General features: G+C 41.3%; 1 protein-coding gene across 1 annotated transcript in view; it reads left to right on the forward strand.

Annotated features, from left to right (window-relative positions):
- The window catches only part of top3a (DNA topoisomerase III alpha), a 30,365-nt gene that overhangs the window by 12,086 nt on the left and 2,623 nt on the right, over window positions 1-15,656 (forward strand). Inside the window, 6 exon segments of the mRNA XM_036148344.1 lie at window positions 1,536-1,649; window positions 1,740-1,905; window positions 2,026-2,172; window positions 3,419-3,541; window positions 14,810-15,078; window positions 15,137-15,574. Coding sequence (XP_036004237.1) covers window positions 1,536-1,649; window positions 1,740-1,905; window positions 2,026-2,172; window positions 3,419-3,541; window positions 14,810-15,078; window positions 15,137-15,574 — 1,257 coding nt within the window.

Genomic DNA, 15,656 nt, shown 5'->3' on the forward strand with positions numbered 1-15,656 from the left:
CTCGTGTGTTACTAGTTGAGACATTTTAGAGGGGTAGTTGCAAACTCAAAACAGCACAACACCCTGAATTGCTCACACAGGGGTGATTGCAGTGGGGCTGAAAAACAGAGTACGCAGTTAATAGCAGCAATACCTCCAGCAGTGACTTTGTCTTGGAAAAGCACAGAAGTACTGAGCCAGTGGTACTCTCCTTAGAAAGAAACACAAAGAGCACAGGTAGTTGGTCCAGTAAAGAGTACTTTCTATGGGAGAAAAAAATGGAGAGAGAACCCAGGCTCAACAGCAGCAATAATGACATGGTCGAGGAAGGAGTCACTGTTAAACAGGAGAGCTGGACTAAGGGGAACTTTCTATAGGAAAGAAAAGCAAAACAAGTGCGCATAGTTAACAGATGCAGTAACTCCGTCAATGGCTGTGGTTAGGAAAGAAACACGGGTAAGTAGTGTCTGAAAGTACTTGAGCCACAACTATGTAGCTAAACATTGACGAGTGGAAGGAGTAAGACTTTCTGTTCGAAAGTGTGAAAAATAAGAAGGTGTTGGACTTAATAGCAGCAGCGCTATTGGCTCCTCCTATGAAAACGGCAGCGAAACACAGAGGCATTGGGCCAGTGGGGTAAAAAAACAGACATGCAGACAACAGCAGCAATAGCTCCATTAAAACCGCTTGATCCCCGACACAGTTAAACACAAAGGAGCTTGGCACTGTTCTTTTTCTAGGTAAGAACAGAAAAGCAAGTGCACATTAGTTAATGGAGGGAATAACATCATCCGGACTTTATCGAGGAAAGAAACACTGTTAAGCAATGCCTGAAAGTACTTCAGTCACGAGTACGTTCTATGGGGGGTAAAGAGACAGGACATCCGCAACATTTGGAATTTAATCACAAGCAGTTTCCGGATCTTGATAAGTGCAGACAAAAAATAAGTAAATAAGAGTGTGGAACAATGTTTGGATTAATAGAATTTATTTCCTTTTATTCATATAGTTTGCATGTCCATCTCCTTACAATCTTTGGTTTTATTCAGACCCTCACCACTGTAGAAATGACCACCACAAATACTTGGTCAAGTTTTCTATCAATAGCCTAAGATTTGTTTGTTGTTTTTTATTATTAATAACAGCACTGGAAATTTAAATCTGGTAAAGTGTGTGAAACCAACTTTGAAAAAAGTGTAGGGACCCTAAAGAGTGTTTTCCGAGTTAAAAGCAGCTATAAATAACGTTTATATTATGGTGATATAAAAGTCTTTTAAAATGTTTATATACTGGTAAAAAGCAAGTGAAGAGCAGAAGTGATTTCTTTCGGAAAGAAAACAAAGAGTACAGAGAGTTAATGGCAGCCTTTGGTCAGTCAGCGTCTTTGTTCAGGATAAGACACAGTCTGACGTGGAGGACTGTACCAGGGGTACTTTCTAAGCAAAGAAAAAAAACAAGCAAGTAATAAACATCCTAAACTGTAAAGCACCAACTTTCACTGAGTCAACTTAGATCTTGTAGTGTGAATTTTCTTTACTATATTATGTGTATCACAGGTACTGATGCCACCCACGCCGACCATATCGAGACCATTAAGAGTCGCATGTATGTTGGTTTGACTGCGGACCAGAGGTTTCTCCCAGGAGAGCTCGGCATGGGACTAGTGGAGGGTACGCACTTCTGCTCCATCGGTGTTAACCCGCCGTTTGTGAACTGTTGAGTTGTTAACACGTTGTCACTCGTGCTCGTCGTGAGTTCAGGTTACAACTCGATGGGCTACGCGATGTCAAAGCCCAACCTCCGCGCTGAGCTGGAGGCCGATCTCAAGCTGGTGTCTGAGGGCAGGAAGGACAAGCAGAGCGTGCTGCAGCGTCACATCCAGAAATACAAAACCGTCTTCATCGAGTCTGTGAGGAAAGCAAAAAAGTTAGTCGCACTTTTAAGTTGTAATGGAGTCTCATCTCCTTATCTTGAATTACACAGTAAAGGAGCAGGTTGGCATCCTGCATTCCTTGTAGCAACACGTGATTGCTGTTGTTGCTTCAGGTTAGATGAAGCCCTGTCACCGTACCTGGGCCCAGCTCAGGAGATCCTTGAAGCGGAGCAGCAGGACATGGAGATGCCGTTGCCGGTGAGGAAGTGTCCCAGCTGTGGTCGGGACATGGTGCTGAAGAAGAAGAGAGAGGGAAACAGGTGAGAGCAGAGAAAGACAAGCTAACTCTAACTAACCTAATGACTCTCCTAACTTTGAGGCCTTACTTCTGTTTGTATGTTTTAGGGCTGGGCGATATGGATTAAAAAATAAATCTCCGATTTTTATCATACCAAATCCGATTAATCATTTTTTTTCCTCCTTTTTGTTTCATAAAAAGAAATTAAAGAAATTATTTTAAAACCTTGCTTTTATGTCAAGCATTTTGTCAAGGAGTTGACCTGAATTCAAAGTGCAACTAAAAACAAGCTGTGAAACATGTAAAACAAGATGGCAGCCGTGCCATTATAAACAATGAAAATATAACAAAACATTTGTTGCTAGTGGTATTACACATTGAGCTAAGAACAGGCTTCACTGCACTTGTGAACTTCAACCTAAATTAAAAAAATAAATAAATAAGTAAATGAAGTACCTCGTATTATGGTAAAAAAAAAAATTCCACTTAACAATATTTTGACAATATATTTGCCTAAACATATATTCAGCATCACATGCTGTTCTCTTCATGGAAACCCAATGAGTGTATTGGCAAAATAAAATCCAGATTTTCCAAAATTGAAATCTTAAAGAATTGTAAATTCAAATTAATCGATTAAATCAATTTATGGCCCAGCCCTAGTATGTTTTAATCTTCCTCCAGAGGCAACAGACTTTCTGCACACTCCTTTTACTTCTACTTTGTTTTAATTAATTTACAAAACCATACATATATATTTATATGTTAAGACAGTTACACTTCTCATAAAGAAATGAAAAAAATAGTCTAAACACAACAAGTCTGAACAACAGGTATATGTTTTAACCATTTATGGTTATTGTTTTGTGCAATTATCTTTTTAGAAAAAGGTTATTTTCACGAGTCGCTCGCTTGTTTTAGGAGCCTACGCAAGGACCTGAAATGAATGCATTGAAGCGTCTGTAACATTGCAGCTCATGCTCTAAAATGCCCCACTATGGTACCAGCAGGGAAAAACAAAAACTTCTTTCATAAGAGACCTTGAGCACATAACAGAACCGTCATGAAAGATAATCATGTGGGTTACTTTCCTGAGTCAAAAATGTTACAATACTTAAAAAATGGGAGCTAGTATTTATATTTTAAATGTTCAGGAGTGTATATCTGAGGGGGTGGGGGGGGTGGTCTGTTTTGGTAAATTAGATTGAACCTAAGTGATTGATTAACTGTTTTTACCTGTCCCACCTGCTCTGTGTTTGTGTCTGCAGTAAGTTCCTGTCATGTGTGGGCTACCCCGCCTGTAAGACGGCGCTGTGGTTCCCTGACATAGTGCTAGAGGTCAGCAGGGATGACAGGATTTGTCCCACATGTCAACCGAGCCCCATTCACATGTGAGTATCCATGTTACGCCAACCATTGTTTCTTTAGTTTTCATTTTGGAAAACCGGCCAGGATTTGAATTGCTTAAGATGAAAGTACGTTCAAACGCAAAACAACATTTTGTACGTATGGAATCATGGTTTCCAACATCAAGCTTAATTTAGTACCGTTATTTAGCCCTTTCACTGGCTCCTAAAAAGAGACGACACTGAGAAAACCAGTTTTCTGTTCACTCCAGGTTTCAGAGAGTTGTTTTGATTGTTTGATCTGTCAATCGACTTAATTTGAGTGTCCAAATTTCAAAAAAATTCAAAGGGGTTTTCTGGGTGCTATTTATCCAGTACACAACTACTTAAGGAGAAGTATGGCGGTACATTTGGTTCAACATGGGGACGTCCCTGTGCATTTTCTCACTCTGGCTCCTTGTTGGACACTACTGTGGTTAAAAAGGAAACAATGACATGTGGTGCTGCTAAATACACTGGAAATAGTTCTGACTTAATTAAAGTAAAAGTCAGGGAATCCAGCTTTTTTATTAGTTAGAATAAATGAGATGAGATGCACCAATCAACAAGTGATCACAATCAGGTGATTTCCCTTCGATTGACTCTGATCAAGTCAAATACTTAAAAACCTTTAAATATTATTCATTGGATTAGTCAGAACTAAGAACGGCCTTTTTCAGGTCATTCATTAATGGACTAACAGAATCTTTGATGGAGAGTGTAATAAATATCAGATAAATGTCAGGCACGTATGATTTAACGGTCCTTAATTTTTTTTGTTCAATTCAAAACTACAACCTCCATCATCTTTGTTTGTTTGTTTGTTTTTTTACTTTTTACCTCCTTACATAAATTAGTAACCTGTAAACATAGTAACTGGTGGCTCAGACCTCAAAGAAAACCAGACATTGGGATTGGCCTGGAGAACCTAATCGCTTTTTAACGGGGCTCCCTGGCCTGCTTGCCTTAACGGTTTCTGGAACAATAACTCAGCAGTAGACAAAAGTGGGAATGACATCAAGATATAATTTCATTTCACACACTTTCACCTACTTAAACACAACAAATGTCAATATTTAAGTCGACATTACTTAAAGCTCTTCACTTGTGGCCAACGTCCCACTCCATTATACTACCACAACCAATGTTGATTTAGTTTTACAGCAGATGCAATAAGACCCACACCTTCCAAAGAATTTGTCTCATCAGTGCATAGAAAATTTCTCTAACATTTTTGGGACCATCATGATGTTTTGTTTTTCTTAACAACTGTGAAATGGGACTTTTTAGTCAGCAGGGGTTTTACCTTTGAAACTGGAGGATGCCGTCACTGCCCAGCTGCTCTTTTGTGATCTTTTGGATGAGTCGTTGATGCGCTCTTAGAGAAATTTTGGTCAGCTGACCACTACTAGAAAGGTTCACCACTGTTTTCTCCTTTTGTAGATGATCACTGTAGTAACAACAGCTTAGAAATGGCTTTTATAACCCTTTCTAGACAGATGGATGTCATTGCCTTTGTTTCTCATCAGTACTTGAATTTAGATCAGTGCACGATGAGGCAAAGCAGCTTATAGCCATCACATTAACCCCTCCACTAGATCTTTCTGCCTACTTCATGTTGTCAGACAGGTTGTATTCAAGCAGTTTCTTGGGATCAAGCCAGTAAATTTTAATCTAAACTTTATACAGGATTTGACAAGGGTAGAAATGTATTTTCACATAGGACCAGGAGAGCTTTTTTGTCATAATAAATACCGTTTAGAAACATGTTTTTGTGTTTACTCGGCTTCTATTTAAACGCTATTAAAATGTGTTTGATCTGAGACATTTAACTCTGGCAAAAAAAGCATAAAGAGAATTACATCTGTAAGGGGGCAGCACCACGACAAATCAGCATTTGTTTGCTTCTCGTTCACCGTTTTATGTGTTTAATTGGCATCAAATGCTCATATTTTAATCCAAACAGTTGCTTTGCAAGGGTTTTCAGAATGATCACTACTCCATCTACCGTAGATCATCTCTGCCTTAACGTTTCTGAGTAAATACAACCTGCTCATCATTTCCTCTCAGCACCACACAGGAGCTACACTAATGTAGGGTATTGACTTCTGCTCGGAGTACCTCAGGTCCCTCTGAACTGGGGAAACAAGCAGTGAAGCCCACAGCGGCATCACCGGTGCAAAAAAAATCTGTCCAAACTCTTGTTTACACAAGTAGGCGTTAACCCCCTGAGCACTGGCCTCAGCTCAGTCCAAATATAGGGCACGCTCGCTCGCAGGGAGCCGGAGCGCTCCACACCAGCTCACGTTACCACGGCAACCGGGCTGCACAGAGCTCAAAGTTGAGCTTCAGCGTTTGTTGTGAAGCGCCGTTGTTTCCTAATCAGTTGGATAACTTCAGCGGCACGTGTCCGAGCTAAGCTGCGCCTATCTCAGAAAACGTCTTCATAAGCTCGGCGTGGGCTGTGCGACCGTGATTGGCTGCCGTCGGCTCGGTTTAATTGAGAATATGAAGAATCTGCTTTGACGTCTCTGCCCGTCTTTTGCGTTTTGGTCACTGAAACCTCGCCCACCTCTCCGTTCCAAGGTGCTTTGACCGAAAAACATTTTATTAATTCTAATCAAGTTGGGACGTTGCGTAAAACGTAAATAAAAAACATTTTCAACCTATATTCAATAGAACACACTACAAACACAAGATATTTAATGTTCAAACTGATTCACTTGTTGTTGTTTTTTTGCAAATATTCACAGATTATGAATTTGATGCCTGCAACACGTTCCAAAAAAAGACTGGGAAAATTTAGGGTCATCTCAAAAAACTGCTGATTGGACCAACCCACAGGTGAACATGTCCATTGGAAACGTCATGACTGGGTATAAAAGGAGCAGCCCCAAAGAGCCTGTCGTTCACAAGCAAGGATGGGTTCGCCACATTGAGAACAACTGCGTGAGCAAATAGCCCAAAAGTTTAGGAAGGATTTCCCCATTTACAGCCCATAATATCATCCAAACATTCAGAGATTCTGGAGAAATACCTGCTCACATGCAGCTAGGCCAAAAACCAGCATTGAATTCCCGTGACATTCGATCTCTCAGGCGGCACTGCATTAAAAACCAAAATCATTCTTTAAAGGATATTACCATGTGGGCTCAGGAACACTAAAGAAAACCATCGTCACAGTCTGTCCCTGCATCCCTTACATGGTTAAACATCTACCATGTAAAGCCACACATCAGCAATAGCCAAAAGCCACCGGCTTCTTTGGGCCCCAGCTCATCTGAGATGGTCTGACACAAAGTGGAAAAGTTTGCTGTGCTGCGATGAGTCCACATTTCAAACTATTTTTGGAAATCAAGGACGTCGTGTCCTCTGGGCCAAAGAGGAAAAGGACTCTAGATTGTTAAGCAGGGGCGTCCCTGCTTATTTCAGCAGGACAATGCCAAGCCTCATTCTGCACGTGTAACAACAGTGTGGCTTTGTAGTAAAAGAAAAACAACTAACTAGAATGAGCTGCCTGCCTGCAGTCCAGACCTGCCTCCCATTTAAAATGTGTGGTGCATTATGAAGCAGGAAAATAAAACAAATGACACTCCAGACTGTTGAGCAACTGAAGTTCAAGCAAGTATGGGAAAGATTTCCACCTACAAAGCTTCAACAACTAGTGTCCTCAGGCCCCAAACGCCGATTGAGTGCTGTTAAAAGGAAAGTGATGTAGCATAGTGGTAGACATGACCCGGTCCTGGCTTTTTTGGAGCTCGTTGGAGGCATCAGATTCAAAATGATCAAATATTTGCAAAAAAAACATCAATAAAGTTTATCAGTTTGAACATTAAATATATTTTCTTTGTAGTGACTTCAGTTGGATATAGGTTGAAAAGGATGAGCAAATTATTGTATTACTGTTTTTAATTCATGTTTTACATGATGTATTGTATTAACACTTGGGACAGCTAGTTTAAATGGTTTTCTGTGAGGTTTTTATGAATCATGAAACATTTGTGATTGTATGAATTTGTGTATGACCTAGATTTGCTTAAACATGGAAAAAAAATCATAATAAGCCTCACTGTAACGCTTTGATTCCTACTTGAATTTTAATTAAATTCAGATTGAAGAATTGTTTTTTTTTCCTAAAAAGAACCTGAAAAGTGGGGGGTGCATTGGTGTTTAGCTCGCTTCCTCCGATATGCCTAAATAAAGTCCAGGTCCACCAATTATCGTCAGAAGAAACCTAACATAATTGGTGGAGGCAGTCAAGGAGCCCTTGGTAACTCTGGAGAAGCTCCAGAGAGCAACAGGAAGAAGAATCCTATTGTTGGAAGAAAACCATAGGAAGTCAAGTAGGGGACACAAGAAACATGTTGCAGGAGGCGCTGTGTTTAGATCGGACATTTAAAGGAGAAGTCTGGTCAAAATCAGAATTCAAACTGCTGAAAGTATTTTAATTATAAAATTATTAATTTCAATAAATGATAAGCTTTTTTAATTAAGAGTAATTTTCATTTGAATGTCCTTTAGTGGGGGCAGCCATCTTGGTGAAGAACAGTACTGCCACCCCCCAGTTTGTGACGTCACTGTGCGGTATCGGCTGTAGAGCAAGTCCCAATGCCCTATCTGTCCCCTTGTAAATAAATACCCATTTTCATGCGAAAATATTTTTTTTAACCTCTTACACAAAGATAGACATGATATTAAGCATTTCAATTTAAATTTATACTAATTTTACATTTTAGAGACATAAAAAGACAACAAATAAGCATTAAAATGTGGTTTGTGGGTTGGATTCTGCAATGTTATAGGATGAGTATAAAACTCATATTTAGAACCAATCTCTGCTCAAAATGGTGATCTGCACCGTCTAATCTACTTTCAGCCGTTATCATCAGTTATTGCACCGTAAACTGCAGAAAATACGGGCAGATCGGCTCATTTTGAGTTTACTCTGCTCCTATCAGGATGAGCTGCAGCGCGTTATGAGGCGGAGGGATATTTCGGCGTCACTTAATTTAGACCCCAAACAATCGACTTCACTTTCAGAAACAATCCCAAAAACCTGCAACCTGCAACTCATGAAATTTACAAGCGACTTTAGAAAAAAGAAGACCAAAGTTGCATAAAATAAGTGGGCTTTGCAACAGTGAGCATTCTTTCTAAGTGTGTCATATCACTCCACCCCTCTGGTCGGGTAAACAAATGTTCCGGCAAATTCTACATCATAAAAAAGAAAAACCTGCCGAAAGGTCTCGCTCTCATGTCATCTTGAAGACATTCTTCTTCGAAATGTTGGCTACAGACGACGTGTTTTCTCTCTGGCCAGAAGTTAGATGGCAAATCTTCCCTCTTCAAGTAGGCAATCCAACAAAAGAGCCCGGTGGTGGATCATGAATTGGTAAGGTAAAAACTGTTTTTTTTGTTTGTTTTTTCACTTTTACCGGATGTATTGGAACATCCAGCTGCCATGCACGTGAGCATTGGTGCTTCAACAATAGCTCTCGTGAATTTCAATGGTGAAGTCCTCTGGAAATCCGAAATAATTGTTGTTAATCGCAGCTGTGTACAACAGCTCCTATTGAGTTAGCTTGTAGAGCGCAGTGCCTCACCGCACAAAGACGTCACAGGATGTGATGTCGGGCGGCCATTTTTGCCCAAATATGGGCAATAGTGGCCGCCCCCATACACAGTGATTCAGACGACAATTTATGCTTTTATTTTCTTATTGATTAACGCTAAATTCATTAAATTACCACGGACGTATTAGTTTTAGTTATAGCTAATGATCCACTGATTTTTCCTTGTTGACCGGTTCCCCTTTAAATTCACATTATGAACGGCAGAAACAGCGCACAGCCTGAACACACTGTGCCCACGGTGAAACATGTTGGTGGCAGCATCATGCGCTGGGGATACTTTTCAAGTACCACCAGAAAAACATTGTCGACAATTCTCTTCGTCAACAAGATAAACACAAAAGTGCTGTTCGCAGCAACTTTCCCTTTGAGGCAGATGGAAATAAGCCGGTACCGAGTACTGCTAAAAGAATTGTGCCACGTAATGTGCTTATAAAAAAGACCAAAAACCAGTTGATCATGATTAAATAAGGTTATATACACGAAGCCCCCATCTTGATAGTGTTCTGATGGTCCTTTTTGAGCCGAAAAATAATTTGCTGTCTGGCAAGATGAACAAATATAGACAGAGATGGCGCCATCTAGCGACAGTATCGCAGAGCTACCATAATGCCGGTTTGCTTTATAAATCAGTTGTAAATAATGGTGGACCGAGCCTGACCCTCTGCAATGCCTCGCAGTAAAGCGGCAGCTCGCCGTGATCAAAGACCGACCATTATTAATTAAATAAACCAATCTACAAAAACTTTAAGAGCCTCATATCAGAACAGTTACTCATGTCAATCAACTCTGCGGTCACGTCTGAGCCTCGGCAGGTTTAGTGTCCTCTTCAGTGAAACGTTCAGACTTTATTCCTAGAGACATTCCAGTCGTTTCCTCTTAGAATCATAGGGTTTGCGTTTTTTTCCCCGCTGGATCTTGGACCATTCTTCATTGTTTGGCTGGGAGATGCTAATAGATGTTAGCTGTTTCCTTGTTTTAACACCCTGCTGCGCATGCGCAGTGACGTACTTCCATTTATATCGTAAATAAACACAAAAGGCTTTATTTACCAACAAACTGAGCAAAAATAGAGTATAAAATACCAAAATAACAACTAATACACCAGCAGGATGAGATAATCTTTCATAAAAACTTTGTATGCAACCAGAGTGAGCTACTGACATATAAATAAATAAAAAGTAAAATAACGTGGCTATCCAGGTATGCGGGGAGAGCAGCTACCAGCTATAAAGCCTATATTCAGAACCAGTCACTGCTGTACATTGGATCAGAAAATATCAGAAACACCACTTAATCTTTTTATAAGTTTCGTTTTTATTAATTCCGCATTGTTTCTGAACTATACGTGCAGTGTTTCTGTGCCTCAATGCTCTTACTTCTCCTCTCCCATCCTTTCCCTCGGAGCAATGGGATCTTATCAGCGTCCAGCCTTCAAAACGTGTGCCTTAATGTTTCATGGCCTTCGGCCTGTAGTATAATGTCCCAAATAACATCAATAGAGAGTTAGTAGTTGTGTTTTGTGCTATTTTGTTCAATCTTAACGACATAGAACAAGTGGTTCTGCGGTGGGTTGCTGCGTCGCCTTATACTTCATTCGGGTGCACATAATTCAGTCACACGTAATTTAGATGTGTACTTTAAGGGGCGTTTTAAGGGACATGTAACATTGGGGGCGTCTGCTCAGACCCCTCATTCCTCTTCTTCTCTCTAAAGGAGCCCTTCACAGTCAAGCATGCAGTCAATTTGCTCAAGACAAAACTTAAGGCAGAAAGATCCACAAATAAGAAGCAACTGAAGACAGCTGCAGTAAAGGTCTGGCGAAGCATCACTAAGGAATAAAACAGCGTTTGGTGATGTCCATGGGTTCCAGACTTCAAAGGATTCTCAACAAAATATTGAAAAGTAACATTTTACTTTGGGTTATGTTTATTTGTCCAATTACTTTTCAGCCCCATAAACGAGGAGCGCTTGTATAAAAATAGCTAAAATTCCTACATGTTTAATCATATCTTTTTGTTCAACTCCTTAAACAAAAACTTAAAGTCTGCACTTCAATTACACTGTAGTTGTTTAATTTCAAATCTAACGTGGTGGCATGCAGAGCCCAAATCATGAAGATTGTGTCACTGTCCAAATATTTCTGGGACTAACTGTATACTCATAGAATCTGGGATTACAATACATAAATAAAAGCGCTATTTCCTGTAGGCTTCGGCATTTAAGAATATTAGTGGGCTAAAAGCGAGGCAGATTGTAATTATTCTGTCCACTTCAACCACAAACAAAACGTGCTCGGAGAACAACTTTAAACTCAACCTTCAGAACGCGTAATTACGCACTAGGGCGCCCTGCGCAAAAGAGGAGATATAATGTCTGGTCAGGGCGGAAACTGAGATGAGAAACCTGTCGCTGTGACAGGTGATGATAATGATTATAAACTGTAACAGGCTATAGGTGCATGGAGCTGAAAAGAGGGAAACATCAGCAGCTGGACCATGCGTAAAGACGCAGCGTGAACCCCTGTATGCTTCAAGTGTCGCAGCTGAGGGGAAAATGTCGGCCTTTAGGGATGCTTGATGAAACTCCACAGTCACAAATCAGGTTATAGACCTAGATTGATAAACAAACCCGTAGATTAATGGTAACCGGGGTGTTTTCATTCCCTGGATGTGAATATTATAATTCAGATAGTGCCTTTTATTATTAACTACAATATTTTCTTATTAAAGTCGGGGGAGGGGATTGTTTATTTATTGAGCTGTTTTTGAAGAAGTTCTGCTTGCAAAACAACCATATTTCCTCCTTTTTAAAAATGAATATTCTCAACTCAACACATTATTTACATGGCATTTTAAAATAAAACACAGTTGCCCTGAGTGCTTTATACACTCTGAAAACTAGTAATTTAAGACAGAATAATAAGTTAAAGCCAGCAAATACGATAAAATGTAGAATAAAATAGAGATCCACAAAAACAAACAATAAAAACTTCAAAAGCTAACATCTCAAACTGGGTTAAAGGCCAAAAAAAGATGTGTTTTAAAGGAACATTAAACATAAAAAGTGAAATGGCCTGACTGATATATAAAGCTACTCCAGTTCAGGGTTTTGCGTAATGACAGAGAAAGTGCGGTTACCTCTTTGCACTCTTTGTTTTTCGAATGACTAATAAAACTGATCGGCCAACCTGAGCAAACGAGAGGGAGCGTGAATATGAAGCAGGACTGACAGATCCTGGAAAGCAAGGCCATGAAGACATTTAAACACAAATAAAAGAATTTTAAAATCAATACGAATGTGAACCAGTAGCCAATTAATAGCATCAAAGTTAGCATTATTCCTAAGTCTTACTCTCAGGTCTGTAGCCGTATGTGTCAGATACTGATTTAAATGTCAGCACTGATGTTAGAGACATCAATGCGCCCAAACAACATAAACTCTTTATTGTTCTGATGTAAGAAGTTTATAGACATCCATGATTTCTGGAATGAATTTGAGAAGTTTATTTGCAGAGCAACTACTTTCCTTTTTAGTGTTATAAAAGTCTGACTGTCTTCTGCCTAAAAAAAGAAGACTAAGCTATGGTTTCTTATAACTGATCCCAGTGGGACGGAGTAAAGAAAGAAAAGGAAGAGGCCAACCATGGAGCCTTGAGGTACTCCGCATGAGTGGGACTCTTTAATAAAATAAAATAAAAAAGCAGTTCTCCACTCTTAAACTACGAATTGGGGAAAAGGTCCTGATTAATATTTTGTTTTTTGTGAACACATGAACAGAGAAGGTAATTTCTCCTTCCCCTTCGTCTATATCCTCGTCATAATAATTAAACCTGCCGTTTGTGGGCAGTGCTAATCCAAGTTCCACCTTTGGTACACGAAAAATAATGACAGTAATATTTGCAACTATTGTGAACCACACTGCATGCTAAATAACCAAATTTGCATCCACTTTTAGCAGAATTTGACCGCTTTGCACTGAAATGGCCGCGCTTCATATTCGTCAAAGGAAACGGGGAGTACGGAGGTACGACTCAACGCAGGAAAATGTTTGTCAGCTGACGGCTCAGCTGGATAATGAATTGTGAAGCGACGAAACAAACCAGTGCACCCCCTCCCCCCCTTAATCACTTCTCTGTTTAGGGGTCAGGCTTTTGGAGGCTAATGTGGCTAATAGTAAGACAGGTTATACTGCAAACAAACTGAAGCTGACAGTCAGAGCAGAAAAACGTAAGAAACATTAGCGGCTGTGGTTGAACATTAAAGAAAATATTGTCCAAAATGACCAGAAAATCAGAAATGATACAGGGCTGCTGCTGAATACATTTGCCTGGACCAGATCCTGCTTCAAACTGTAAAAATGTGTTTATTGCACCAGATTCATGCTTGTTTTGAAACATAATTTTGTTTTAGTTTAGAATGATCCTTTTTATTTGTCCCTCGGTAATAACATTTGATTGGAAGCACACAGATAAGCAATTAGGATAAAATGAAATAGTTGCCTAACTGCAGTGCACACTTTCATATGTTATCTTGTCTACTATTTTGCCTGTTCTACAAACAGGGAAGTCACGTTTAAATGTAAAATAATCCCTCGCTTACCGGTTCTGCCCTAATAAAAGAAGTTAAAATGAAAATTTTCTGATTGAAAGTAATCATATCTTGTGCGCTTAGCCAAAAATAACTCTGTGCCTTACCAAAAATGGTACCGCAGCAACAGAGTGAGTATTTTTCTCAGCTTCGTATCAAGTTTGAAATTTTGCAGAGACAACCCCCAAGAGATGTGCGGCTTTTAACAAAGATTGATTGACCAACTATCGACTCGGGGGAGATGAATTTGCATGAGTGGCACACTTCTCTGATTGCTGTCTGTAACATGTACCCTTCTTCCTTCATTTCACAATAGGGTGTTTTCACTGACGTCACTGGCCAACTTCCGGTCCGCCATATTGGGTGGCACACTTCCTTATCTCTAGTTGTCTTACACGTATTATCGTATCGCGAATGGATAAGTACGCCAGCACGCTAGAGCGACCAGATAAGGACGTATATCTGAGGAAATGTTCCGTGATCGACCATATGGACCCGTATGCCCTCCACGGTGCCTTGTTTAGCCGTAATCCAGATGATTGGCCAAATGTAGAGCACGGCGACATAGTGCATTACCTGGTGTTCAGTGAAAACCCTCTGCACACTCTTGAGGAAATGAGAGCTTACAAGGATCTAGAGGCTCACAACCAGTTCACATCTGGTTATGTACATCAAGGAAATCGCCATCATACGTGGACGGGTGAGTTTTAATAAGATGGTAAAAATGTAAACAATCCGACGCAAATGTGTTGCACCGCCCGCCAACTTTGTGTTGGTCTAGCAAACAAACTCTCAACAAAATGCATTGTGGTTTGTGCTTGTGACATGAAAACTTAAAAATTCAAACTTCAGCTGTGTTGTCCTTATTTCCAGGACCAAATATGCTTTGTTGGACATTTTTTGGGAGGATGAGGCGTGTTAGAAAGAGGAGGTGAAAAGGTTTTGATTGGTTGTATACTTTTTGTATTCTGACTGGTGCGTTTTACCTTGTTCCCTCTGTGGGCTCGGTTCTGTAAGCACCTAAATTTGGACCCTGTGTGTCCCGACTTTTTCAGGCTGAAGTTTAAGTTCCGCAGAGGCAGCCTGCCTCCCACCATGCCGCTGGAATTTGTCGGCTGCATTGGCGGCTGCGACGAGACGCTCCGAGAGGTGCTGGACTTCAGATACCTCAGAGGAGGCGCAGGAGGAAGTGGGGGAAGCAGGGGGTGCTGCAGGACCGAGCGGAGGGGGGGGAGGAGGAGGAGGTGCAGGAGATGATCCTCGGCCCCCTAGACCTCAGCCTCCCAGAGGTCCAGGCTCCAATCCTCGGCCCCCCCTTCCTCCTGTTCCTGCTTGGACCCCGCAGCCGAGACCTCCACCGGGTGGCAGCAGCGTTGGCGGAGATGCCAGCAGCGACGCAATCGTGTGCAACTGCGGTCAGGACGCCGTCCTCCTGACCGTGCGCAAAGACGGTCCCAACCAGGGTCGTCAGTTCTACAAGTGCAGCGCTGGGACCTGCAACTTCTTTCTGTGGGCCGATCAACCGAGCCAGCAGGGGGCGCCGCAGCAGAGCAGGGGCCCTCCGCTGTCAGCACAGAGGACTCCTCTCCCTCCGAGGCCGTCGTTTGGGTTGGGAAACCCATCCGGCGGCAGCAGGGGGCATGACGCAGGCGGAGCCGGACAGATGGGGCAGACCATGTGCAACTGCAACAGCACCGCTGTGACCCGCACGGTGCAGAAGGACGGGCCGAACAAGGGACGCATGTTCCACACCTGTGGGAAACCCAGAGAGCAGCAGTGTGGCTTCTTTCAGTGGGCGGATGAGAACGTACCTCCACCAGGCAAGGCTCCCACACACACTGAGTCTTTCTATATTAGTAATGCGCATTGAAAACTGCACATTGTTTAATCTGCCAGCTCCCC

This window comes from Fundulus heteroclitus, chromosome 16, assembly GCF_011125445.2.
Source record: "Fundulus heteroclitus isolate FHET01 chromosome 16, MU-UCD_Fhet_4.1, whole genome shotgun sequence".
Lineage (NCBI taxonomy): Eukaryota > Metazoa > Chordata > Actinopteri > Cyprinodontiformes > Fundulidae > Fundulus > Fundulus heteroclitus.